General features: G+C 38.4%; 2 protein-coding genes across 6 annotated transcripts in view; both read right to left on the bottom strand.

Moving 5' to 3' along the window:
- Positions 1–22,654, bottom strand: TSG101 (tumor susceptibility 101). 2 transcript variants are annotated; one of them, XM_055814765.1, is made up of 10 exons: positions 22,480–22,654; positions 18,658–18,742; positions 16,719–16,784; positions 15,974–16,137; positions 14,834–14,960; positions 12,006–12,072; positions 10,238–10,332; positions 3,149–3,351; positions 1,456–1,695; positions 1–330 (listed from the first exon to the last, which is right to left on the bottom strand). In XM_055814765.1, exons 1-10 carry the CDS (start codon positions 22,519–22,521, stop codon positions 241–243), a joined length of 1,179 nt encoding a protein of 392 aa, XP_055670740.1. In that variant the 5' UTR covers positions 22,522–22,654; the 3' UTR covers positions 1–240. The 2 variants fall into 2 exon arrangements, with proteins under 2 accessions (XP_055670740.1, XP_055670741.1); XM_055814766.1 differs by having other exon boundaries at positions 10,238–10,329; positions 22,480–22,653.
- Positions 16,731–26,910, bottom strand: part of UEVLD (UEV and lactate/malate dehyrogenase domains) — a 26,791-nt gene continuing 16,611 nt past the window's right edge. For 2 of the 4 annotated variants that reach the window (XR_008748882.1, XR_008748880.1), the window contains exons 11-14: positions 26,238–26,361; positions 24,711–24,871; positions 18,658–18,742; positions 16,731–16,784 (exon numbers count right to left, since the gene is read on the bottom strand). Coding sequence is in view for 2 of the 4 variants with exons in the window: in XM_055814763.1 (XP_055670738.1) it covers positions 23,665–23,668; positions 24,711–24,871; positions 26,238–26,361 (289 nt within the window). In the remaining 2 variants the exon portion in view is untranslated. Of the gene's footprint in view, positions 16,785–18,657; positions 18,743–23,503; positions 23,669–24,584; positions 24,872–26,237; positions 26,362–26,910 lie in introns of those variants that run through there. The other 2 variants (XM_055814763.1, XM_055814764.1) reach the window with 2 other exon arrangements.

The following is a 26,910-nucleotide window of genomic DNA, read 5'->3' on the forward strand; positions in this document are numbered from 1 at the left end:
TTCTGTAGAGGAAGAAAACAAGTTTTATTCTGCGTAAGTCCACCAGCACAAAGACTACAGGAGATAGAAAGTGCATTAATAAAAGCTAGTCTTTACCAAAAAGAAAATATATTATCGATTCAAAATATCTTCCACTTGAATGATGTAATAACTTACTCTGGGCACCTACTGATTAAAAGAAGTATCAAGAGAATGGCTGCTTCATAAGGAAATCTAACTTCCCAGTCAAAGTCCGAGAGTTTAGTAGAGATCACTGAGTCCAGCAGTCTTCCTTGCTTTCTGCATTAATGCCCTCAGCTGGAACTGCTTGCGAGACAGAAGACGTACATGCTGCAAAAAGAACAAGAACAGGTGGCTATTGGGAAAGTTTTGATATAATCTTAATTATATTACAATACGCGTTTTCAAAGCACAACACATTCCATGACCCAAATAGGATGTTATTTTTTTGGAAACACTAAATACATTAGTATACTAAATGACATTCTCTTGGCTCGAGATTACTTGTAGATAGCTACCAAATGCAATCACTATAGTGCATTTTTTGTTATTTTAATTATTAACTCTACCACTTTTCTATTTGATAAGAATATGTGCAATGTACTTCAATGCGAAGTCAGACTGATGCCCTTCCCATGGGGCAGAGAACAGGTCTTTTAACAGTGAAGAAACAGAACTAGCAAGCTACACAAGAAGGAAATACTATGTCTCTATGTAGTGCACTGTACACTGGATATTTAAAAGCAAAGCTGAAGTGGTAACTCGGGGGGATCCTCAACTGTTAGAAAAAGGTAGGACTGGTAACTCTCGTTACCCAGTGGCCCCAGTACAGACTATTAACACTTCTGCACTGCACACTAATCTTTCCAGATCCAATGGCAACATTAATTACTCTGACATACGCATTTTGTGTAGTTTTACTTCATGTTAAGAAGTATTCTTAATCCTTCAAAAGCAACAACTGGTTTTATTTCAAATGCCACCATCATGCACAAAAGTTCAAAATAAAGGAATGTTATTAAATCAGATGTTATGAAAACTTTCAGCATTAAGGACAGCAACCAAAGGGAACAAATTGTCCAGGTTTGGTTTGGTGTGGTTTTTTCACTACGATTCTAACAGTCCACTGGCTGCCTCAGCAGAGGTATCCACAGACTGCAAGTGAAAAGCAGCCTGAACACTCCAAGAACCCTTAGTTTCTCTAGAACTGGGAATGCAAGCCCAATGGAAAGCTTATGTCAACACATTCTTAACTAGAATGCTTTTAAAAATTGGTCATTTATCTTAATTCTGAAATTCCTCTTTTAAAACTTATGTTTTGACACAGAAGTATTCATGTTCTTGCAACATCCTCCTCTGTGCAGGAATCACTAATGTTAACAAGCTGAACAAAAAATTTTAAAGTATTTAAACACATTTAAAATGCACATCTTGAAAACATCCCAAGAAACCTACCTTTAAAAAAACATCTAGATCTATCACTCCACGTCTCAATGCTTCCCCAAGATAGAAGATGGTGTCTTCAATTGCATTTTCCTCTGCATATAAGTTCAGGATCTGCTTGTAAAGTGGTGCTGTAGGAATAATAACTTCATCTATGTCATTATTTTCTGACTGACTTTCCATTTTCTCTAAAGCAGAACTGAGCTCATCATCCTTCTTCTTGAGAAGTTCAATGTTCTTGTCAACTTCAGCCTAAAAACAATTGCATGTTTATTTCTTAGGTCTTGAGAACTGAATTTCTTCTTGTGATACAACTGTCGAGATGAAAGATTTTTAGACACACCAGTTGATTCTTTACTTCTCTACTCATCTCTACGATGATTTTTCCAAAAGAAAGAGCTACCAAACTATAGATATTGGATTCTTTCATTTTAAGAAAATAAAGGCTATTTTAGATAATGTCAATTCATTACTAATTTATAACTACAGAGAAGGCATGCTAACAGTCTTTAAGCATTTTGAAGATGCCACATAAGGAAAAATAACCATTTAAAATAGCTAAAGATAATGCAAGCAAAGTAAAAAAAAAAATTCTTTAGAAATGTGTCTTTTGGAGTAAGTTGCTATGCAAATTTGCTGAGCATGGATCAAACAAACAATTAACTGCATTGACAGGAAACAAAATACGCTGGCTTTACCCACTAATGGTAACTCTAATTTCACTGCATCTGTATGAGGTGTACCTCCTTTTGTTACTTTTGAATTTGCCTGCTGATATTTTTGATGTCCCACAGCTAATGCACTGGAAGAGACTGTACACCACTGTGTTTTTCTTCATATCACTCAAAGCCATATAGACTATTACCACATTCCACACTCTGTCCCCAGTGTCTTTTTCCCAGACTGAAGTCCTAGCTTACTTAGTCATGTTTTATACGGAAGCTGTCTAGATATGCTGGATCATCAAATTGCATCAAATATCTGCAGTTCTATTATGCCCTTTCTTTCAAAGGTAAGGCTAGAACGACACACTACATTTAAAGTGGGCATATCACAGATTTATACGGTGACATAATGGTTTCCCCTGTTCTCTAGTCCTGGTAAATAATTTCTAATTATTTTTTTAAACCACACCTGAGCACTGAGCTGGTTTCAGAAACTGCTCATCAATCCCAAAATCTTACTCCCAAGCAGTAATACAAGGAGTAGATGAACTAAGCAGAAGATGTCAGGCCTTAATGAAAAACTGCAGGGATTTCTAAGCATACTGAGTAGGAGAGACTCTTGTCTGGGAAAAGTCTGCAGGTTATACAAGGAGACTGTGACTAAAATCAGTGTGTCTGCCGTAGGACACTGAAATGTTTTCCAGCTGTTTCACATTAATACCCAGAAATTGAGACACAATTATGAAATAATCTCACACCACTGACATCTTTTGCAGGAAGGATGGGGCAAAATAATACTGTTCCTCTACTACTGAACGATGACATTCCTAAGATATGTGCAGGACAATCCATCTTACAGTCACTGCTATTTCTGACTTGCTTCAGTCTGAACACATGCTCCTCAACTGGGAAAGAGAATATATATTCAAAAGGCAACACACTGGAAGCTTTTTCTATCATGCTTAATAATGAATTAATGACATGCTTCTGTTCACTACTAGGAACAGTCAGATACAGAGCAGTGTTTCATCCCAGCTTACCACTTCTTGATCCAGGCGAGTTACCATCTCTTCCAGTTTCTGGTGTCCTTTCTTCAGGTCCTCTTCTGTCCGTTTCAAGGCATTGAGTTCAGCCTGTGCACGATCCATTTCTTCTTTCATTCGCCACCTCAGTTTATCACTAACTGCTGAAATAAGGGAAGCTCGAATGGTATCCTCACTGATAGTTCCATCTCTGCTGGGTCCTGCACAAGAAAATTCACAAGTGTATCATTAACTCCATTCTGCACTGGCTTCAGTATAAAGCCAGTTTGAAAAAACAAGTGGCTAGCCAGCTCTATGTACTTTAGCAATGTAAGACAGTAAACTGTTTTCCATAATAATTTTCAGAAACAATGGGACCACAGTGAGATAAACCACACTAAGATGCGCACAAGTAAATTTAAGAATATGCATACATTCATTCACTTTACTATTCCTATATCCACAATCTTCCTTTAATCTAAAAGTGGGCTGGCCATTTCCCCAAAAGTCTATGAATGTTATTAGTCTGAGTCCCTTTAAAGAAGAATAAATTTCTGGTAAACTCTATAGGATTTAATGAATATATGTATTTAACCACAATTTATGTGTAACAGTTGGCTTGAGCCAGTGAATTTTTCTGTAGGTACTCTATCTTGAGGCTTGCCAATCACTGGGTTTTTCTTTAAGATTAATAAAAATAGATGCCCACTAAGCTAACCAAAATAATTTCAATGAAAAAGCTCTTAACTGCTTTCCTTTATATTTATGAAGATCTAATAGCAGAGTCTGTTTAAAGTGACAGGTTACTGGACAGTATCAAGTGATTGAAAAGCTACAATATGAACTAGTCTTTCCAACTGGTTTCACAATTATTATCATTCAGCCATCCTAGGGCATGTATAGGAGAGAAGTAAAACAATCAGCATCAATACAGAACATTTGTTATGGAGGTAATCTTACTTTAACAAGCAACATTTATTAAAAGATTGTAAGACAGAAAGAGAGAAATCTTGCCAATCGTATTAGCATATGGTTTCTAGATATAGTCTAGCAGACTTAAAATCAGATGGCAGTCTTAGGTACATGTTCAGTGTTATACTTTTTTTTTTAAACTTCTGCAGGATGTTATTGTCATTGGAACAGGATGTGAGGAGCATAGTTTATAAAATTAGGTAATGGCACCCATGAAGAACACTTAAAAATTCTCTCTGAATAAAATAGTTCTTTAATATTAGTAGAATAAAGAGTGTTAGTCAAGCATACAGGAATTCTGTAGAATTAGTTACACAATTTGATCCTAACAAAGTAAGCATAGCTATTTTACGTAAGACAAAGATAATGACACAATTTGATTGCAGATACACTAATTTGCCAGTTTCACTTGGTCCACTGTGCCCAGAAACTCAGGCTAGTGATTTTAGCACTAGTAAACCTAGTACTACTAACCTGCTAGTAGCTACTAGCCAATATTGTTCTAGTATTATATAACTAGCTTCTATAAATGATCAGTGTTACAGTTAAACAGCAACATAGGTTGCTATGTAACTGAGTTACAACAACCACCACCTTTTTTGGTTGTTTTGATTGCTAGATACAATTTGTAATTCCAATTTATTAAACACATTTAAATGCAGCAATATTAGAAAACAATAGAAGAAAATAAATCCTCTAATATATTTCATTAGCCCCTCTCCCTCTGAAGCACTAGAGGCTTTTACATTTAAACCTGATTATTACTATTGCTTTTACAAATCAGTCTTTCAATAGGATTACCTAATCTCAAGAGTCTGTCACGAACACCTTTTCAATTAGAAAGGTAAATCCTTTCTGTCTGTCACAGGAAGTGCTGTGTATCTGCAGACCAGGAAACCTGGATGGCTTTAGAGAATGTAAAGTGGCTATTGGTTGCAAAATTGTATCTGTATTTATCAGGTTGTATTTATCAACCATTCTTTTATGAGAAAAACTGGAGTGTCACAGTTTTCCCATGCTTATGCCTCACACCTCTTAGATCTGTGAAATTTCACCTGAATTGTAACAACTATTAATAAAGCAAGAATTATAGCAAGTTTTGGGCCTAAACTTTCCAACTTTTATGGATGAAGTGTAGAGTGATTTGAAGTTCTGTAACTGGAAAGAAAATTTGCAAAAAGAAATTCTACCAGTGTCCTTTCATCCAGAGACATAGTTATCAAAACCCTTAAGTTGCTATGGCATTACATACACCATACTTCCCAGTACCCTAGATCTCAAAAAAATTAAAGTGAAAAAGCATTCATCAAGGCTCCTGTGAATCTTATGTAGCTAAAGACAAAACCATTAGAATATCTTCTGTTCTTCCTGCCCAAACGCTAAGAGAAGTGTCTCAAGTCAGCAGAAATCCAGTCCACTTCTTCACTGTTCTTAATAATCACAGGCCCTCATAAGAAGCAAATGCAGACAAGTCAAACTTAATTTTGCCATGTAAACACTGCAGTTCAAAGACTGGTATTTGTAGACTAAATTACACTGAGATAAACAGCGATAAACATATTTTTGCTATGCTAGTTATTAATAGTACTCAATAACTGAACTACTATTAGCTAGAAATAAGATTACAATAATTTTACCACAGTTACTCAGGAAAAGGGTAGGCTGTCTAGTGAAATTTCAGCACTAAAGTGTTCTTGGGGTAGGTTGGGTATCTTCCTGATAATCAGCAACAATCCAGAACAGGTTTTAAAACCTAAACTCTGCCTTAAGAAACAAGCATCTGAATGGAAAATTATTTTTTTGTTGGGGTAGCTTCATAACCTAAAAAACAAAACAAAACCAAAAAAACCACAACAAAACACAACACTATTTGGAGCGTCTGTTGGTATTTTTATACTAACAAATGCAAACTGTTGCTGACAGGACTGCACACCTCAGAATCTTTAAAACATCCAGAAGATTTTTTTGGATTTCTGCTGCTAACAGAACAAGACTGCATAAATTCATATCTCTTTCCTATGCCTTTTATTCCTGCCCACAAAACCTGCACCAAGCCAGATACATGGCAAAATAAAACTATGCAGATGACAGGAAAGGAACTATGGGAAGATGCACATCATGCTTACTAAACCACCAAATTCTTCCAAAATTAAGAAAATATCAGATTTTGGTAATTACTAATGTAAGCACTTTACATACAAACTGCACCAAAACATACATAATTTTAAATAAATGAGCTAACTACTAATGCAAAAGAGAGACTAAATTATTAATCAACTGGTGCAAAGAGAGTCTTATGAAAATATAAACATCCCAACATTTTATCTGAGTTACAGTTCTGGCTTAAGCAATTTGCCCTGTTTCCAGTCAACAAGGTAATTCTTAGTATTTGGTTAACTGTCTATTAGAATCAGCAACAGAAGCTGTCAAATGGCACCATACACACAAAGCCAGGAATTCACCATTGCTGCTTCTTACGAAAAGGAGAAAAGAACAGTACTTTCTACAGTGAGAAGTAAAACAAACCCAGTAAAACTATCTGGGACAAAGAATTTATTCACTTTTTAGGACTTGCTGTTTAAGGCAGAAAATTGTAAACATACATGTTCCAAATCAACACAAAAAGGTCCTGATTTCACTTCAAGAACAGCATTAGCATGATTTCAGTTACTGTTTACTTTACATAATGAATTATTCTTGAGTACAGCGTCAGAACCAGCTATCAGTTCTACTTTTTCTTTTGTCTGATATCCCTCACTCTGGGAGATTTTATACAAGGCTCCCTTTAACAGTAAAGTAGGACATGGGAAAAAAAATACAATCACAAGACACCTAAGACAATAAAAGTCCACACAGAAATGCCAACAAATAGGAAAGTGGTCTTTGAACATATGAAGGATCGTTTAAATACAGCTCAATTAGATTTTACGTATCTTCTTAAAGAGCATGAACCCTTTGTATTTTCTGTCACTTCCATAATTAGCCCAGCTTGGGGGAAACTTTATGGCACGCAGCCATTAAATCCACAGGGCACTGAAACCTCTAACCTTTACCAGGCAGAGTCTGGTTTCAGAAATGACCTTACAGAATCATCAGACCAGTAACTGCATGGTTACTAGGTAATTAATGGCAGATGATTGAACAGAAAGAAAAAGCCTGACTATTTGAGAAAACAGTTATTAGTGAAAACTTAAGCTACTCTGAGTTAGTATTTTCATTCAATTCAAACTATGCTCACCATAGGAAACACCCCACCACCATGCATACAAAACTCTGAAGTTATAGCACCTGATATGCTCCCAAATAAACTATCAAAATAAACCAGCCAAACAACATGTAGAGGAAATAAACATTTTCAGTTGAAAGAAAAACCATTACTGCACTGTAAAAAAAACAAACAGTACTGTAAGTAGTGAATGATTAGAGACATGTTTGCATTTCATTTGGCACAAGATAAACCATGTATAACAGGTGTATAACTTTTACCTAGCTGCATCAAATTAATCAGTTAAACTGCCACTACAAAATCTGGCTTTACAACATGGGACCAGATGATCTCACTCGGGACTTGAAAAGACTTCTATAATACTTGGCAGATATTCCACCACTGTTCATCTTCACTGGGCATGAAAATGAGGGAAAGAAGTGAAATAAGACCGTATCTGTATTTTAAATTAACTCTCTACTACATAAAAGTAAAACTTGCATCTGAGAAAGATGCTGCAGAAAGCCAATGTTCCCTAGAATGGTTCTTACCACCTCCCTACAAGAGAGCCAGTAGAGACCACTAATTCTCAAACACCCAACTACAGCCTCCCAACTGTATACTGTTTGAGTACTGTGCTGAAGTGGGACAGCAGCTTTCCTGCAGTGGGCATGACAGACACGTGTCACCTCAGAGTGGAGATGGCCATGAAACAGCCGATGGCTTTCAGGGAAGACTCTTCTAATTCAGAAGGCTGAACAAACTTTGACACAAAGGATGCGATCAGGCACAAGTATGCAACATACAACTTACTGTTGTTTCCAAATTCTGTAACAGAACAACTCTCAGATATTTTAAGAGTAAAGCAGAAACATCTATCTTCCCTTGCCAAGCTGTGAACTTGCTTTGCCCCCATGTGTGTGAACGAAAATTTCAAAGTACACAGAGTTATGGAGAAAAGCGCGTGTATAAATAACTGGGAGTTTACAAATTAAATGAAGAACCTATGGACGCACTTTTAAATTATGGTGCAAGACACTACAAACAACTGATACTCGAACAAGGTGACAAAAGAGTCTACATCCTTTACCATATATCTGCTCCTAAAGGACTATCATCCAGTTGTGAAGTTACTGCACCAACTTCCTACTTAACTAGAAGACCTTTATTACTCGTTCCCAATCTGTTACACAAACACTAGAAGTGAGGTGCTGGGTGAAAACCAAGCTTAGTTATTTTGCTAGCAAAGGGCAAGGGAGCAGCAGACTGGGAAAAGATCCATGTTAATACCCTAGATCCTGCTGCTGAAGAAAGAAGGAAGTCACAAGTAGGGACCATTAAGAAGTAACAGTTTAGAGGCTGGAGAAGAAATTTAGTAAAAATGAAACTCATTCCAACACATTGGAAAACTCTGCTTCAGATAGCTATGACTTGGAATAAAAAAAACACACATAAGGTCTAAATAAAGCAAGTCCAGTAGATGATTAAGTAAGGACAAAACCATTTTTATAAACCACTGCAGTGGGTCTGTGTGGCAAGGTTTTGGAAGCCAGTAGGCTACAGGGGTGGCTTCTGTGAGAAGATGCCAGAAGCTGCCCCCATGTCCGATGGAGCCAATGCCAGCCAGCTCCAAGATGGACCCACTGCTGGCCAAGGCCAAGCCCATCAGCAATGGTGGTAGCGCCTCTAAGAGAACATCTTTAAGAAGGTGGGGAAAAAAAAATATCTGTGCAACAACTGCAGCAGGAGAGAGGAGTGAGAATATGTGAGAGCAACAGCCCTGAAGAGACCCAGGTCCGGGCAGGAGGGCAGGAGGTGCTCCAGGCACCCGAGCAGAGATTCCCCAGCAGCCCATGCTGAAGACCACGGTGAGGCAGGCTGTCCCATCAGCACATGGAGGTTCACAGTGGAGCAGATCTCCACCTGCAGCCCGTGGAGGACCCCACACCGGAGCAGGTGGGTACCCAAAGGAGGCTGTGACCCATGGGCAGCCCACGCTGGAGCAGATTTGCTGGCAGGGCTTGTGACCCCACAGGGGACCCACGCTGGAGCAGTCCGTTCCTGAAGGACTGCATCCCATGGGAGAGACCCACAATGGAGCAGTTCACGAAGAACTGCAGCCTGTGGGAAGGACTCACATTGGAGAAGCTCATGCAGAATTGTCTCCCATGGGAGGGACCCCACACTGGAGCACTGAAAGAGTGTGAGGAGGAAGGAGCAACAGAGATAACGTGATAAACTGACTGTAACCCCCGTTCCCCATTCCCCTGCACCACTTTGTGGAAGCAGGGAGAGAAATGAGGAGTGAAGTTGAGTCTGGGAAGAACTGAGGGGTGGGGAGAAGGTGTTTTTAAGTTCTGATTTTTAGTTCTCATTATCCTACTCTGATTTGAATGGTAATAAATTAAACTAATTTCCCCAAGTCAAGCCTGTTTTCCCCCTGATGGTAATTGCTGAGTGATCTCCTGGTTCCTATCTCTGCCCACAAGCCTTTTTTGTTTTATTTTGTCTCCCCTGTCCAGCTGAGGAGGTGAGTGACAGAGCAGCTTTAGTGGGCACACTGTGTTCAGACAGGGTCAAACCACTGCAACCATGACCACAAACAGAACAACACAGACAATCACAAGTCACCTACAGTTAAAGAGTGAGAAAAAAACCCAACTTAAGGTAGTTACAGTCTTCAAAACATTCATAGAACACACACAATGCATTGCACAAAACCATGAATCTATCAAGTTCCCAACAGAATAAAATACAAGGTAAAGGACATAAAACGTATTTTATTCTTCCCTCGAATAACTTTTACATTGAAAAGCAATACTTTGGAAGGTCAGATTAATAACAGTACGTTCCTTTTTCCATTTTCTTTCTTTATGTATCAGTCATAGAGGGAAGCTTCACTTCAGAGAAATTCTTTCAAAGCTACTCACCAACAGTAGTCACGGGAGGCTGAGAAGTGTAGTACTGAACACTAGTGGTTGCTGGAAATGGAACACCACCCGGGTAAGAATAGTTTGGGTAGCTGCTTCGACAAAGAAAGATATGCTAATGTTATGTAACTATGTGTAAAATATCATCTGTGTATATTATCTTTATGTCACAGTGTTCAACATCTGTTTACGTAATAAAATGTTCTAATTGCAGGCCAAGTCATACTTTTTCTCTTTTCCTGTTCACATTAACATCCTTCACAATTTATATTTCTGGTATGATTTAAGAAGGTATCACTTTATCTGAAACCTTATCTAGTTATTGCCTGGTCAAACATTTGGATAATTCTAAATTCTCTTTAATCTCTTAATCTTGCCATGCCATTTCTAACTTGCCATACAAAACCCCAAAAGTATCCAAAATAAATTATTCCAGCTACAAACTCACAAACAGCAATTTCAATTTAATGATTTTTAATATGAGAATAGTTATCAAGATGACTTCTGAACTGCTTTATGTAAACGTAAAAATGTGCAAAATATGGTTGCAAGATGAAACTCCTACAGAAATTCCCAGCCTTGCTTTGAAGGAGGAAGGAAAGCAAAACTATTCATTTGTTCACCGAAACAATCGCGAGATGACATACACCATGACAATCTACAATACTTTCCTATAATATGTTTATTATCAACTGAAACAAGGACTCAAATTAGTCAGCACTAGACTGACAAATACCTGCATACAGGAGAATATTAACCATGGCTACAAGTAAACAAAATGGTCCAAGAACATATGTAAAATATAAAAAACCATATTCCGTGCCTTTCCAAATAACTACAAATTCAGTAGTTTTAAAAACATTTCTGTTCATTCATAAACGATACTATTTCAAAAAAAGTTCTTCTATTATTCATTAAGGGCACTTTAAATAAACATATTTAGGAGGAAAAAACTAGCCGTAAGAACTTAGCAAAATCCCCATTTTTCACTTCTTAAAACATACTAGCCCACGTTCTTAATGCTTACAGGGTTTTAAGTTTATATTATAGCAACTCCTCACATGCTCCGAACACAAAACCAGGACATCAGGATATTAATAATAAAAATAATTAATTATGATGGATTATCATGATAGATTATAATAGCAGCGATCAGCATCTTACTATTTGCTAAGAAAGAACTGCAAGTTTTCTGGAAAAGCTTTATTCCAAACTATTATTTATCATACTTAAAGAAAAAGTCTTGGTTTATATTATTAAAAAGCTTTTAAAATAATTTTGTGCCCTTGAAATTCTCTTAAGAGTGCTCTGAATTAAGTCTGCATTTATATTGGAGTCAAGGTTTGTATTAATCCGGCAATTGCATTTTGGTCAATGCCCTGAGTTGCCAATTTGCCAAACAATACTAACAACCCTGATAAACAAAACAGCTTGTAGGCATACATTTCTTTCTGTATCATGTAAACATATCAACCTTATGAAAACTAATCCAATATATGAATGAAGCAAGACAGCACCTGGGAGTTAGGTAATAATTTTCAAAATACATATATCACTCAAGTATATTGTATTTGAAGCAAGCCACAAAGAAAGCTAAACCTCTCTCAAACTTCCTTTTGGCTACTGACAAGAATTCAGTCCTCGCTTTTCAAAAAAGAGCTGCTAACACAATTATACAACAAATATACCATAAGATAATACAACTAAGACTAGATACTATTTAGTGAAAACTGTCAGGTAAATGATGATAGTTTAAAGGGGTTCTAACCTTGGGTTTGGAGTGCTTCCTGCTGGAAAGGTAGATATTCCACCTGGAATGCCCGGCACATAGGAAGCTAAATAAAATAATGATGTTATATATTTTTTACTTTTCAGTAGCTTTATATATATATATATATATATATGTATATATAAAGATTACATATACATTAAGCTGTAGTAAGATGCTTCTCAAAATTATTATCAAACAACGAATACAGTATAACATAACAAAACAATAAGAGTAAGAGAAGTCATTCCTTGGCCAAAACCCCTCAGAAATGCATACCCTGCAACCCCTCACTTCCCCTTCCACACCATCATATCTCACAACGCTCCCAGATATGTCCCATGCTGCTCTGGTGCAGCTTGGCAAGAGGAATACATACAGATATTTGTTGTGAGCTATCCCTGTGCCAACTGATCAAGGCAGCTGCTACCCCTCAAAACACGTAAGGACTAAACTGCAGCAGACCTTCCTTCCATGTATTGACCAATTAGGATTTCCTTTCTGTATCCAAAGGCAAACAAAATGCAGGCAAATTTTGCATTTCTGAAGACTGCACCTCTACCTATCAACTGTGGTTAAAATATTTTCAGGAGTGTTTTATTTGGAGGAAGAGCATGAGAACTATAATTGAAGTCAATCACACATCCTTAGAACTAGCTAGGGCACCTTTCATTGCACTTTTTTTTTTTCCCTTAATCATTACTTTAACCTAACCACTGCATGAATAAAAATGGTTATTGATTTAAAAATACACAAGTAGTTGTATTTAGGGAAAGAGAGAAAAGAAAGGCGTGTTGTTAAAGATGACACACTTGGAGAACTGTCTTCTTAGATAGATATATAAACAATCTGAAGAAAGAAAATAACCTTTCCAACATAACCATTGTTCTCCACTCACTAAATAACAAGTGTATCATTTAAGTACCTTCAGAGTAGCTAGACTTCACAGTTGATTAGCTGTTTAACAATCCAACCATGTTCTTATCCAGTAATTTCTGCTACTTAGAAGTTACACTTTAAAAAATTATTATCAACACATATAAATGCCTAAGTCTTTAACAGCCTTAGCAACGTATCTATATATTTATTTTGCATGTTTACTCCCCATTTCTAGTAATTTTAGGATTACAAATAGATTTAAAAAAAAAAAACCCTGAGCTATTTTCATCTTTGAATGCTTTTAAACAATTCTATTTTTTAAAAAGAGGGCTTAATTTCTTTCTTAAACAGTTTATCTAGCACTTAAAACCCCAAAACCTAAATGTCTGTAAAATAAGGAAAAAACAATTACAGTAGCAAAACTAAGTAGCTATTAACATTGTGAAAATCCTGAAACATTTCCAGTAAAATTATGTCAGCTATGCTAGCACTGAATGACTACAAGAGTAACTAAGTTTGTTTCAATTGACAGGCCTTCCTTAAAGCACAATACAGGTCACAGTCTCTAATAAAACTGTACTAGTCCTGACACCTGCTGTTCTTGGAAAATCCAAACAGCAGAATCACCTAGTGCTCTTACAGGTAGGGTAGCACTTGACAAGCTAAGAAGTCCCAAACACTTTTATCCAACTACCCCTAGTGATCCCATTTATGTTTGCCATGCCTTCTCTCGCATGTTAAGAACTTAAGACCTTGTCAAAAAATGGTTTCCACTGGAAATTGTAGTTAACTTGTACTTCAGCTTTTCAGATGGAACCCTATGATCTGACAGAAGTCACATTTCAACAGAAAACAGACACAGCCTTAAAAATACAGCAAAAATATATAACCACAAATACAGATACTCTATCATTAAATGAATGTGGAACTGTTATAATATCATTAAACTATCTGCACCTAATCTTCTCCTCCTCCCCTCCCACCCCAGTCTTTGCCTTGAGCAGGTCTACTCTACCGGGGTTTTTTTCCCCACCCAATGCAGAATTTCTAGGATTTTCTGTTTCCTACTTCCCTTTTTACCTCAAGCACCTATCCCCAGTCTTTAAAATAAGGTGCCTCCAAGCCTCCAGAACAGGGGTCCTCAAACTACAGCCCATGGGTCGGATATGGCCCCCCAGGGTCCTCAATCTGGCCCCCGGTATTTACAAACACACACACACCCCGCCGGGGGTTGCGGGGGGAAACCAAGCAGCCGCGGATGACTCCCTGCCCCTTCATCCGCGCTGGCCCCCTGTTAAAAAAGTTTGAGGACGCCTGCTCCAGAAGTTTAAATAAATGAAAGATTTTAAGTGTCTTGAGAATTTTTGCAAGAAAATAAGAATGGATACCAAGTCAGAGTACCAAATCAACAGAGGAGAATGAAAAACCACAAGGCAGTTTGTTGAGTTTTTTTATATTCAGCTAGTAATTATTAAAAAATTTAAAAGTCCAAAACAAACAGGAGCATGGACATAGGAAACAGAAGCAGTTATGCTTTTATTTATGGAATCAATGGTTGCAGGAAACTTAACAGATGGACTTGTATTATCAGAATAAAAAAAATTAAGATACAGTTATCTGAATAATCTCTTTCTAATAATACCTCTGAATGCTGACAGGTTACTGGTTGTTTCAAGGGGCTTGGGGGCATGTTTGTGCATGTTTTGTTGTGTGTTTTTTTTTTTTTAAATACAAACTTAATTATTCCCTTCCTTCTAAAAGCTGGAAAACGACATGCATTCTTCCAACATATTTCAAAAAGGTCAAGTACAGTACAAGTGAATTCATTAGCCAGCAATACATAAAGTCATTCTAAAAGGGAATACATAATTTGTTGACAAACTATGCAAAGCAACATTCACTTCGGAATATTAACGTGTTTGTAGAAATTAGTAGTCATGATTACTCACCAGTTGGTGGGCCTGTTGCCTGGTATGGTGGGTAGCTTGATGAAGCAGTAGGTCGAGAAAAGACTGGAGGTTCCTCACCAAACACAACAATCATGACCTGAATCAGTTCTAGCAAGTCTGACTGGGGCTGTGAGGGTAAGCAAATCACAAATAGTTGATTTTTCTAACAGACAGTTTAACTGACTATATTAACAAAATTATACCATTACATCATCTCTCAAAAGCCATCCTTTTATTTGTGGGTTTTAGACAGATGATAGATAATACACACATAGAGACATGTACGTTGTGTTTGGGCAAATATAACTACCTTTCTGGATTCCTTTACAGATACCAAACCCGGCCACCAGCTGGTATTCAAAATGGTATAGCACAACACACCTGCAGTAGCATCTACACTTAGAATAAACCGCGCAATACATGGGTCCATATCAACTGCAGGGCAATAAACAACTGAAGATGACTGTGCCATGATGGATTATAATATTTCTTAAAAAACTTAGATCCACGCTCCTACATGAAAAAAGTACAGATAAATAAGTTTTCAGACATTTCCATTTCATACAGCACATAGCTTTTGCTGAGGTTGCATCTTGTACCATTCTTCTGACCTTGTCAGCACAGTTTATCTTCTTTACAAAATCCATGTTTTGGTGACAATTCTCTAAGGCCTGCACTGCTCAATGCCTTTATTTATTGATAAAGCAAATACATCCATATACTTGAAGCTCCAGCAATGTCTGCATAAAGAAGTCCAATTGCTCATACAAGTCCATTTCAGTCAGAGATTAATTTCAGCCCAGAGATGTTTTAACAGAATTTATAATTTCCATTCCATAAATATTCTCATCTCACAGATCTTCACATCAGTGTGCTGCCAGGGAAGGACACCTATGCTGCACTGCTTAATTAGACAAGCTATAACTAAAGATGCGATTAACCAGGCAACAGAATGCAAAATCCTGAACTTTAAGACATTACAAATAATAAGCAGTCGTTTTCATTTTTTAAAATGGTTTAACATCTCAAAGAGGGCCACTCTATTTGGGCTTTTTTTTTTTTTTTTGTATTATTTGTTAAAAATTATAAAACTATCTGAAGGAATTCAGAACTGAGCAATTTCAAGTTCCCTGTACTTACATATTTCCACTCATGCAGGTAAGGGAGGTATATCTTTCCATTTGCATCAACATGTTTCCCCGTTTTTATTGTCATAGAGCTGGTGGGTTTAACAAAACAAATTGGGGGGTTGAAAGGGTAGGTGTCCAGCAGCCACAAGCAAATTGGGATATTATAAGTGTTACCTAGAAAAGATATTTTGAAAGATTTAAGAACTTATTCGAACACTTCAACTGTCCTCTTGTATCCAAGATTTATAAAAAAACTCCTAAATCCAGTTAATTCAACCACATAGAGTCAGAAGACAAAATCTACTAATAACATTCCACAAAGAGCTCACACTATGGCCATGAACTCAACATTTTTCAGAACAATTTGATTTACAATTATAATTTACCACTAATACATTATCTCATTTGTTCTACAATGCAACATTACTAGACCCTAATCTGAATTATCATTAGCTGCAGCAATAAATGGTTTGCGACCCTCACTCAATCGAGAAGCTTGAGAAACATGCAGTACTGAAAGATAAGAGAAGTTACAGAGCTGTACAAGACTGAAGAAGCAATGCTCAACATCAAAATTTTATTCTGCAGGAAAGATAGGGAACAATTTCTTTAAAACATTATACTTTGGACAAATAAAGGATTCCAAGAAAACAGTGATTGCTGCAGTAGTTAAGTTGAACCTGAACAAATCTAAATAGCTTTTCATGTAATTTGGGAAAACAATGGTAGTGATGATGATGATAAAAACCACATACCTCTGTAAGGCACAGGAATGGTTCCACTGAGGCTCATCAACTCCCTTGATGAACCGTCATTAAAAACTGCAAGGGAACATACAGTATTTTCAAAACAAACTTATTTGCTACGTTAATCTCTGTTCAGGTTATACCCCATCTATTTATCAGCATAGGTCTTCAGAAGTTACAGATCTATAAACTCAGCTTGAAAGGCTCTGCTCTTGCATAGATTGGATTGCATGGACTAGCAAACAATTAACTACAGTCGGGTAACTTCTGATGAATAATTTCTGCTAAATGAATACCTAATAATTGTTAAACTACATTCACTATAAATAAAAATTCAGAGACCACGCAAAACATGTTGGAACCATACAAACTGCAAATCATACAAATTGCTGCAAAGATAATCTGAACTCAAATTTAATTTAAAAAGCAACTGTCATTTTAGGATTAGAATTACTTATACTTTCTCCAAACAAACAGGTCAGCAAGAATACTGAAAATTACTGGGCCACAGCCATTTATTACATAATCTGTGAAGGTAATTTAACCAAACAATAATACACTGAAGAGGAAGAAAAGCATAGCACTTGATTTGCTGTCAAACCTTAGTCCTAGTTCACAAGCTGCACAGGAACCCTGACCTCAGTTTACTGAGTTGCTGTATTTAAGTTTTCCCATATTTTCGATCCAATACAGTAGGAAGATAAAAGCTTTATTACCAGAATTTTGTTTATTCAGCTGAAACTAATTTTACCTGAAAGTTTCTAGTCATACTTCAAATGTAACTTATTATGTACAATTCTTTTGGTGCTAGTGTTCTGCAACTGCAGGTAGAACATGTTGGGACTTAATCAGGGGTATATATTTCATTATTAATATAAACTTGAAAACTATCTCAACAGCAATGTAACCATCTTCTTGTTGCTCATTTCATGGCTTCAAATAGCATCAATTATCTGTACATGGTTCTATGCTCAGCCTTAGCCAGGCAGCTTAGAATTAGGTAACACAAACGGGCTTCTTGCTACAGCTTCAAATCCATCTGGAATTCTGGTCACTATCATTATGCAAACTTGTGTATGGCTTTCCAACCGCAGTCCTTTTACAACTGTTTTTGATTGTCCAGTCACTGCATGAGTTTTTATTTCCATGACAGCTGCTGGCTTGCAGCTATTCAAGTTAAAACTAATTTATCTTTAGCTACCCATGTCCCTTCTTAATACTTCTCAATCCAGATTTAGAATTTAGAAAGCAGGAGACCATAAAATCTCTGATGACATACTAGTAGTATAAATTAGCTCACAGAGGAAACCCGCAGGTGACAGTTAAAATAAACTGATTAGAAGGAGGATGACCTCAGCAGCTATGCTGGCTCACTGTATCTTGTGAAACCATGCCCTCAGCCTCTGGAGCTGACTCCAGACACCACCTTCATTCAATGCACCCAAATTTACTCAGAGCCTTTAAAATAGCTAACAAAGAGTGATTGTCATCATTAATTTACATTGCAAAACCCTACATACCAATCCTCTATACAGATGACTGTTTTCTTCGTACTATTAAGAACTGCCACAATGACATGTAACGAAGTATTTGTTCATTGATTTACAGTTCTTTCTAAACAGAACTCTAAAAGTATCTTCACATGACAGCAAAGTCGAATTTGTAAAATACCAACAATCTCAGAACAACAACTGATATGACATCACTGAGCAACTGACTAAAAGTTAAGCTGTGAAAAATGCAATGCTTCTTGGCATGTTAGACAGACTCAGTAATATAGAAAGGTTATTTTAGAAAATAACTGTTTTTCTAAGGAAGTATTGATGTCAAAGATCAAGAAGAGAAACTGAAATTATGTTTTCTAATTTTAATCTCCTTTTTCCCCACAAAAACTACCCAATATATCTAAACAAATCAATAAGAAAAATTTTCTCATGCACACACTAACCATATGAATCCATGACAGGTTTGAGGTCCTTGTACTGAGTAATAACACTGGTTGTCTCCTGTACAGTTAGGTCTCTATATTTATACTGGAAAACAAAAGAGAAAGAATGACTTTAGAAACTAAATTTTCATTACAATTTAATTTTCTTTTGTTTTATCCAATGGATTGCATTTATGAGAGTTTCCATCGCTATACGGACATTCTTCTCCACTCTTACTTTAGAATTATTTATTTCTCCATATTACTTAACCGAACACTGCCTATATAACTTACCAGATGTTAACAGGGTGTTAAGATGCTTTTAATCTTAAACAAAGGGTCCATACATCAAGTGATTTGGGGAAAGCTATTGCATTTTCATTCATGTTCCACCACTACCAAAAGTATCTGAGAGATATATGTGGATCTTAAAAACAACTCCCATCTCTGTACAAATACAGTGATGTTTTGAACATTTCTGACACACAGCTATTTAAGATCTGAACTTCACAGATACCTTTCACAGCGCTTTTCAAAGCATAACAGTATTTGTCATTTATTTTATCAGCTAGAAAGCAGACATTTCAAGGCATGATATTATCAGTAATAATACTGGTTTCACCCCCTTCCTTTTATCAGGAGGCAGGGAGAAACTCACAGCACAGAAGATCTGTAAACCACAGATACACTACTACAGAATTTAAGTCTCAGAACAACAATCCACAGACAACAAAGGAGATGCTTCTGGGCAACAGAGAGCTGGTTCACCACTTGGCATAGCTCTTTAACCTTGTGGCCATTCCTCCTGGTAACTACTATTAAAAAGAAAAGCTAACGATGTAGCCTCTTGGCAATAATATATTAATTGTAATTTTTTTTTTAGAGTTACAATCTTCAGATGTCTTCAGGAACATAAACAGACAGCATCCTTTCATTCAACCATGGCAGGAAGCCAAAGGGCCCAGCACAATGAAATGTCTGATACACAAAGCATGCAGGTGCTAGCAACATGAAAAAAATTAATTCAGACATTATCTAAGAGCAAAGTGTGGTGCCACAGCTAAGGTCACCTTTGCTCTGACAAACACTCATGAGTCGTGAAGCTTAGAAACTAACTCTGCTTCCTGTTATCTACAGAGACTGACAAGGATGTTACTCCTGGGCATGATAATTCTTATTTAATGAGCAGAGATGAACATACCATGTCATTTCCTTTAATACTACCTTAGTCTGCAAAAAGCACCTGTGCTTTGTGGGATGCTGTAACTTACTTTCCTGAAATGACCAAAGGCAAAACAGCCATAAGGTCAGCCTGTGGGAAATCAAGCAACCCCTCCCATAGGGATGCTTGGCACCAGCACAGAAGTCAATCAGACAGAGGGTCAGGGGGTCAGGACAGCCCCTGGGTGCTATTTGGACAGGAAGGCTCCAGCAAAGAACACAGCCTCCTCTGGCAAGTGGGTGCAGGATCAGAAGCACACAGGAGGAGCTTGACAGAGGAGACACAACTTGCTAGCAACTGAGTACATTCCTCCCTCCTTCCCTAATGCCTAGCACAGTCGACAAATAGGTTAACAGGCATTGCTAGAACATGGAGACAGCAGGCTGTGAAATTTCAGGTAGGCCAGACAGAGACTGGCAGTACATATCCACATCACTGCACATGTTGCTACAGTATGAATGAATGCATGTCACCAGACAAAGAGGGGGTCTTTTTAGAGGAACGTGCCTTATGATGCAGGATATAGGCTCAAGAAGACTGCATAATCACTATTAAAAAAAGAATTGGCTTCCACTAACAGAAGCTCCCAACAAGCACAAGGGTTCAGAGTCAGGATTTAACTCCACTTTTGGCATAACTTTAGTCAAGGAATAGATAAAACGGCACCTGCCTACTCAGCAGGTGTACCGGGAATCTGGTACACAGTAGGTGATAGGGTTGATAACACCGAGGTCTGCTTACCTGGGGTGATTTTAGAAATTAGGCCAAACACCTGAAAATTAAAAAATATTTTCATATGTCTCTTAAAACTAAGACTATTGTTTTTCCAATACTCAGTTTTTACACTGAGTAATGAATAATTAGAGAAAAGCTTGTAAAATACCAGCAGTTGCCACAAGCAAATTTAAGGGCTACGTGAGCTAGTAATTTCAATACTTAGATCCAGATAACTATAGAAGATCAAAGTTTTGTATATTAAAAAGACATATGAAGTTTTTCCCAATGAGAATGACAATTTCTATAGAATTTTTTATTACTTAAAGCACAACGTATACTCTTTAGTGCTTATTTCTCTTTTCCACTCTAAGGAGTACTAGAATATAACAAGACAATCTTTTTCTGTGTTCGTACAGAAAGTAGCTGTGCATTTCCAAGAAATACCAGAATCTCTCTGAAAAATGTAAGATTCTAGTGATTTCTACAAAGGTAACTAGAACTGAATAATTTGAATTCTTCATTTCTAAACTTAATTTTTTCCCCTCCTCTGTTCTCAGATGGCAAATGCATCCTCCTTGTTTCATGTATCAGGAAACAGATCATAGAGATGAAACTTTCCTACATAAAAACAGCAGGCAAATACCTGAAGTCAAGCGCTTATGTTCACCTAAACTAGGACTTAAGTCTTTTGTTATCTCACACACTGAACTATTCAATATGGTAAATATCACTAAACTTCCCTCTACAGAACAGAAAGCGTAACTATTTAAAAAAAATAAATTAGTGGAATAGAACTTCATTTTTCATCAGCAATTAATTACACTGCACTTTGAACTTACCTACAGAAAGTCAGATGGCAGTATAAAATGGGCAAGTGTTGGGGAAAGACGCCACAGGTCTACCTTAAATTCTGTTTCTTCTTGTAGCACATCAATTTTAATTTAGGGAAGACAGGTGTACACAAATATATAATCTCATTTACTGACATGGAGTTAGTATTCAGCACTCATTTTCAAGCTGATAAAGATGTGCTTATGAGTCCATGCAGGTGAAAGACCCCTTAATAAGGTTTTTCCAGTTTTGATCAGATCCTCACCTGTTGTATTTAATTTTAAAATTCTGCAAATATGACGATTAAATGTCATTTTAAAAATTACACCACCAACAACAACTCCCCAGAATTATTCAGCCTGAGAGGGTTTCATTTCAAGCTGCTGGACAAAGCCCAGTTGTCACCTGAAAAGTGGCACAACTAGACATGGCTCTAGATGATTCAGTGATTAACGATTTACCTTCCAATAGATTTTCGTTTCCTTAAACAAAGGTAATAAACCCCCACCCTTAGTCAATGAAGTTGAACTCGCATTCCACTTTCATTTAACCAGTGAATGTGAACGACGCTGTTACAACCCCAACACCACACATCGCAGCTCCAATCCGCTTCGCTGCACGGCAGCTTCAGCTCGGCAAATGGTTCCTGTTCAGCTGCCACCGGCACCATCCCAACCCAGAACTAAAGCTTCATAGAACTACAAATAACGGCATCTGTCAGGCTGCGGCCCCCCGCGCCCCTCCCAGGCTCCAGGCGGCCGGACACGCTCCCACCGCTGCCGGCCCGGGACAAAGCCGCAAGCTGGCGCCTGCCCGTGCGGAGAGAAGCGGGGATGGGGAGCCGGCCCCTGCCGAGGGCCCGCGCCGAGGCCGAAGGAGACGCGGGGCCCGCGCCCTGTCCCGGGCGCACACCAGGCGCCCAGGGGCCCACGCGCCGCTCCCCCCGCCCAGCCCCGGCCGAGGACGGGCCGACCGACGGGCCGCGGTAGGCGGAGGGCGGAGACGGCTCGCAGCCGCCGGGCTGGGCCGGTAGGGAGTGGAAGGGGCTCTCCGCGCCCCGGCTGCGCCGTTACCTTGGCAAGCATTTTCTTGAGCTGGCTCTCGGAGACTGCCATGGCGGCCGGCCCCTCCTGCGCCCAGCTGCCGCTCCCGGTGCCGCCGCCGCCACACACCGGCCCGGCCCAGGCCGCCGCTCCCCACCCCTACATAAAAACAGGAAGCGGCCGCACGCGCCCACTTCCGGCAGCGACAGCCGCTTCCGCCCGGCGGTGACACCGCTTCCGGGAGGTGAGCTGCGTGTGTCACGTGCCGCAGGACGAGGCGGGCGGCGGGGGCTGCCGGGGCGCGGTGCGGGGGGCAGGGCCGTCGCCGGGGGCCCGCTTGGTCCCGGCCGCCCTCCCCTGCCCGTAGGCGTCCCTCGGAGCCGCCGCGCTGCAGCAGCGCGCTGTGTATCAAAAATACTGCAGAGACCGTCCCAGAAATCCTTTGCAGTGCCGTGTATTGTTCGGTATTTCTGGGAAATGGTGTTCCGGGAGAACGTGCAGTGCCTCTCCCCACCACACCGATCGATCTGCGACCCCGTCTGATTCCTTTTCAAGGGATACAACACAAACGCGAGGGTGGCAAGCCGAGATGAGAAGCATCACTCTAAAAAACAAGTCCCTGGAAGAGTTGCAACTTTTTATGCTTAAAATTACTAATAAACAACCCCAAATAAACAAAACACCTCAACTGTTCACGGGAGAATAAATGCTCAATAGATTAAACACCTTGAAGAACAATGTAAAGCCGTAATTATATGCTGTAAGGGGGGGGGGGGGGCGGGGGAACAAACCCCAAAGTTGAACCATTGTGTTGGTTTTTTTTTTTAATACAGCAGCAAAGTAGGTCACCTGCAGCCATTGCTAATTTTGCCCTATTACTGATCACCACAAAGAAGGAAATGTGAGCACTCCATGAAAAAAAAAAATTAAATTGCTGAATTTTCTTTCTATTTTTATCTTAATTCTAAGATAAACTCAGAATTCCTTGTGAGTCTGCCTCTGTGAGATATATCCAGAAGTCACAAAGGAACAGATCTTTTGCTCTGACAGAGACTCAGCTTTTGCTTAGAAAGCTTTATCAATATTTACCCAATTACTCCTCAAAACATAAACATGGAATGTAATTTCTAAGCTGCAGCTGCACACAGCAGGAGTAGAGCCCCCATCTCCGTCTCCAATGTGATGCCAAGGTATAATCAGGATGAATATAATCTTCTACCTGTACAATGAATCAAGAGATTACAACCCTAAAACCTTCATCTTAAGAACAGCTGCTTTCTGATTTACCTAAAAACCCACACCCTGCTTTTTCATCACGTGCTAGGCCTCCTCTGGAGGGCTGCAGGTTCTGTTGCCTTCTGAACTAGCTGTATCAGGCTGAAGTAAAGCTTACCGACATCAGCTGGCTTTGGATCAAGGCCTGAACTTGCAGATATTTCTGCATTACTTAACTGTTACATTTTGTTCTTTATTTGAAACCCACCTCCTGCTCCTCCCTTTCAGGAAGGGCACCTGTTCAATACTGCACAGGGTAAGACGTGTGTACTGAGAACTGCAGATGCTTTAGCACTCTGAACATCCTTATGAATAAGAGCAAACAAGTCATGACCAGAAAGTCTCAGACATCATTAAACATACAACAGAAATTAATCTCCAGTACTCAGGTTTGAAGGATATGGCTAATATCATGCTTTTCACTTTTTCCCCCCCTTAGTAATAAGCAGGAGTTCACTGATGTAAGAGCACCTACGGCAGGCACAAAAGATCAAGCTATCAAAACTCCAACCCCCAGTGCCCTGAAGAGCTGGAGTGTGACCACACTCTAGACAAGCCCCTGATGTAACACTTAAAAACCAGGAGGAAGAGTTCTAGCAGGCTCTGCACACTGGAGTTTCTACAGAGCTGGGTAAGATGCTCTCCTAGACTGTGTCCTAAGCAGGTGCAAAAAGCTAAGAATAACCCAAGAATCAGGCTATAAGTGGCAACAAAAAGCCAGAGGCAAAAGTCATCTGAATTTACATAAAACATTCTTGCACATTACCCTCCTCATTTTGGCCATTGGAAGTGCATCTCTCAAATAAGAAAGTACTGTGTAGTGCAGTATTAAGTAATTTAGACCAAAACCAAGAAAGCACTTTTTGAAAGGAAAGTAAAACAACTTCTTGTTTTATATAGAAATCCAGATATACCAAGCAACCCTTTCTGCCCAGCAAATCTCCAACTGGTGAGCAGACACTGGGGCTTCCCTTGTGGGTGCTTACAGTTTCAGTTGCTGCTGAAGGTCATGAATTAATCCCGCACTGCTTTGCAGTTTCTCTTGCACTAGTGGATCTTCTTCTAGTTTGACCATTTCAATCACTCCACTGGTTCCAAGAATACACGGTAGACTTAAGAATACTTCACTGTTTATATTGCAACATCCCTGAAAACACACAAAGGATGCTGTCAGTTACTTACTTCTGGCTCTGTCTGAAGCATGGAATTACACAAAATAACTTGATTATTTTAATTAACCAAGGATACTCCATCATATAGCATGTTTTGTATAGGTCAAATTCCAGTTATTTTAGATCCCGTGCAATGGGTTACTGTATAGAAACTGTACACTATTACTGTACAGGTAAAAAAAAAAAAAAGTCTTGTGCCATGCCACTCAGAGGAGTTTCCCAATATAGATATATCAGACCTTTATAATGCAGGCAAAGTTTATACTACAAAGCACCGTAACACTGTTTAACCTGTTTCTTATGTAGAACAAGCAGGGACACTCAATAGTACACCATCATTAGTTCTTTTAGGACTGAACAAAAGAAATTTAAAAAATGCAGGCAAAGAGAACTATCTGGGGAATATTTTTCAAGTATTGATCCCACATTCATTCTGTGAGGGACTTGATTAAACATGTCACTATAATTCAAGTTTACACTGTAAATTTTTTTTATTTTTAGGATCTGTATGGGAAATTTTACATTCTCTAGTTACTCTGAAACTTAAGACTTGTCACACCTCTATATCTGCATTTAGTTCACAATCAATTAAAAACTTTATGTGAGAATATAACGATCAAATTAGGTATGTGTTTGTACTTGGTAGAATAAGCAGCCTCCTCAAATTCCCTGTACTGGGACATGCAAATCACCCTTCTGAAGCCTGTAAACATAAGCGACAAGTAAATGTACCTTCATGAGCTTTTTTCCTCATACAAAATGACTTAATGTTTTAATGAGGCCTCTTAGGATAAACTAAATGAAGTTCAGTCTACAATTTTAAGTTAAATGTAGCTTCATAATCTTTTCCTCAATGTAAAATATCAAGGACTAAGAAAGCTACTGTTTCAAAGCTGGTCAAATAAAATACTGGCAGAAAATGCATTTTATACTTTCATGAAAGATACCAAACTCTTTTGGCCCTTGGGGAAAAGAAAAAAAAAAAAATCTACATTAAATACTGAGCACTTGGAAACTGCAACATGCGCATTTCCCTTCATTTGCAAACTCCAGCTCTTCTGGGGGAGCTGGTCAGTAACCTTGAACATATTTTCCCTCTGGACTCTTGTACTTTTGTGAGAATAATCCACTTTTAATATTGGTTTCAGATTAAGACAGTAATTGATTTTTGCTTATTTCTGGACCAGAATTGAAAGCTGTTATTGGAAGAAAGTAATGGAAGTAGTGCTACTTCAGAACAGTTGCTTTAAGTGAGATGTCTGTGCTGCTAAAATTAATTGTCATATCCAGTATGAATAATATAATTCCAGTGCCAACCAAAAGATAATATAAAACATTTACCTTTGCCAGAGTGGATACTGAATGAACCTTTCTTTTATCTTTCAGTATACTGTCCGTCAAATCAGCCACTGAGAGCCCAACAGACCAAGACCTCTGGCCTTTTCCCTTCAGAACTTCCATAGCTCTGTATAAACCAGAAAAAGGAGAAAAATGTTAAGGTTTAGAGTTTAATTATTCACGTTTTAGTTTATATGTAAAACCCAGAAAACAAATTAAGTGTATCGTATCAGGTAAACTGTGCTAGAAAAACATTCTGTTTCAGAAAACAACAGAAGGGAATTAAGAATTGCTGTAAAGAATTTATTTCTGTACATTTTACCCACACCAATAACAATTCTATTTTCTGTCAAGAGGTGTAACTGATATGTGGCTAATGAAATGAGGTAAACGGATCCAAACTTGTACTGTGCTTTGAAGTAAACTGCTTCTACACAAGCTCTGCAAAGTGTGCCAGAAGACTTGTCTTTTTTTTTTTTTTTTTTAACCACACAATCAAACTGAGAACTCTAATATTCTAGTGTATATTCTGCAAAGCTTTTCTTGCCCTTATATCATCACAGGCACAACATTATTAAGAATTTCAGAGAAACAGTCAGAATATAAACATATATAAAAGTGAATGACTCCCAGACCTATAAACTCTATGTGTGAACATTTTAGAGCAAACTTCCTC

This window comes from Falco peregrinus, chromosome 9 (assembly GCF_023634155.1).
Source record: "Falco peregrinus isolate bFalPer1 chromosome 9, bFalPer1.pri, whole genome shotgun sequence".
In the NCBI taxonomy this organism is placed as follows: domain Eukaryota; kingdom Metazoa; phylum Chordata; class Aves; order Falconiformes; family Falconidae; genus Falco; species Falco peregrinus.

Coding starts and splice junctions, on each gene's coding strand:
- TSG101 (XM_055814765.1), bottom strand. CDS start 22,521: ATGGCAGTCTCCGAGAGCCAGCTCAAGAAAATGCTTGCCAAG. Junction 14,961..15,973: donor ACCTGCATGAGTGGAAATAT/GTAAGTACAGGG, acceptor TTACCCTCACAG/CCCCAGTCAGACTTGCTAGA. Junction 12,073..14,833: donor GGCAACAGGCCCACCAACTG/GTGAGTAATCAT, acceptor TATTTTATTTAG/CTTCCTATGTGCCGGGCATT.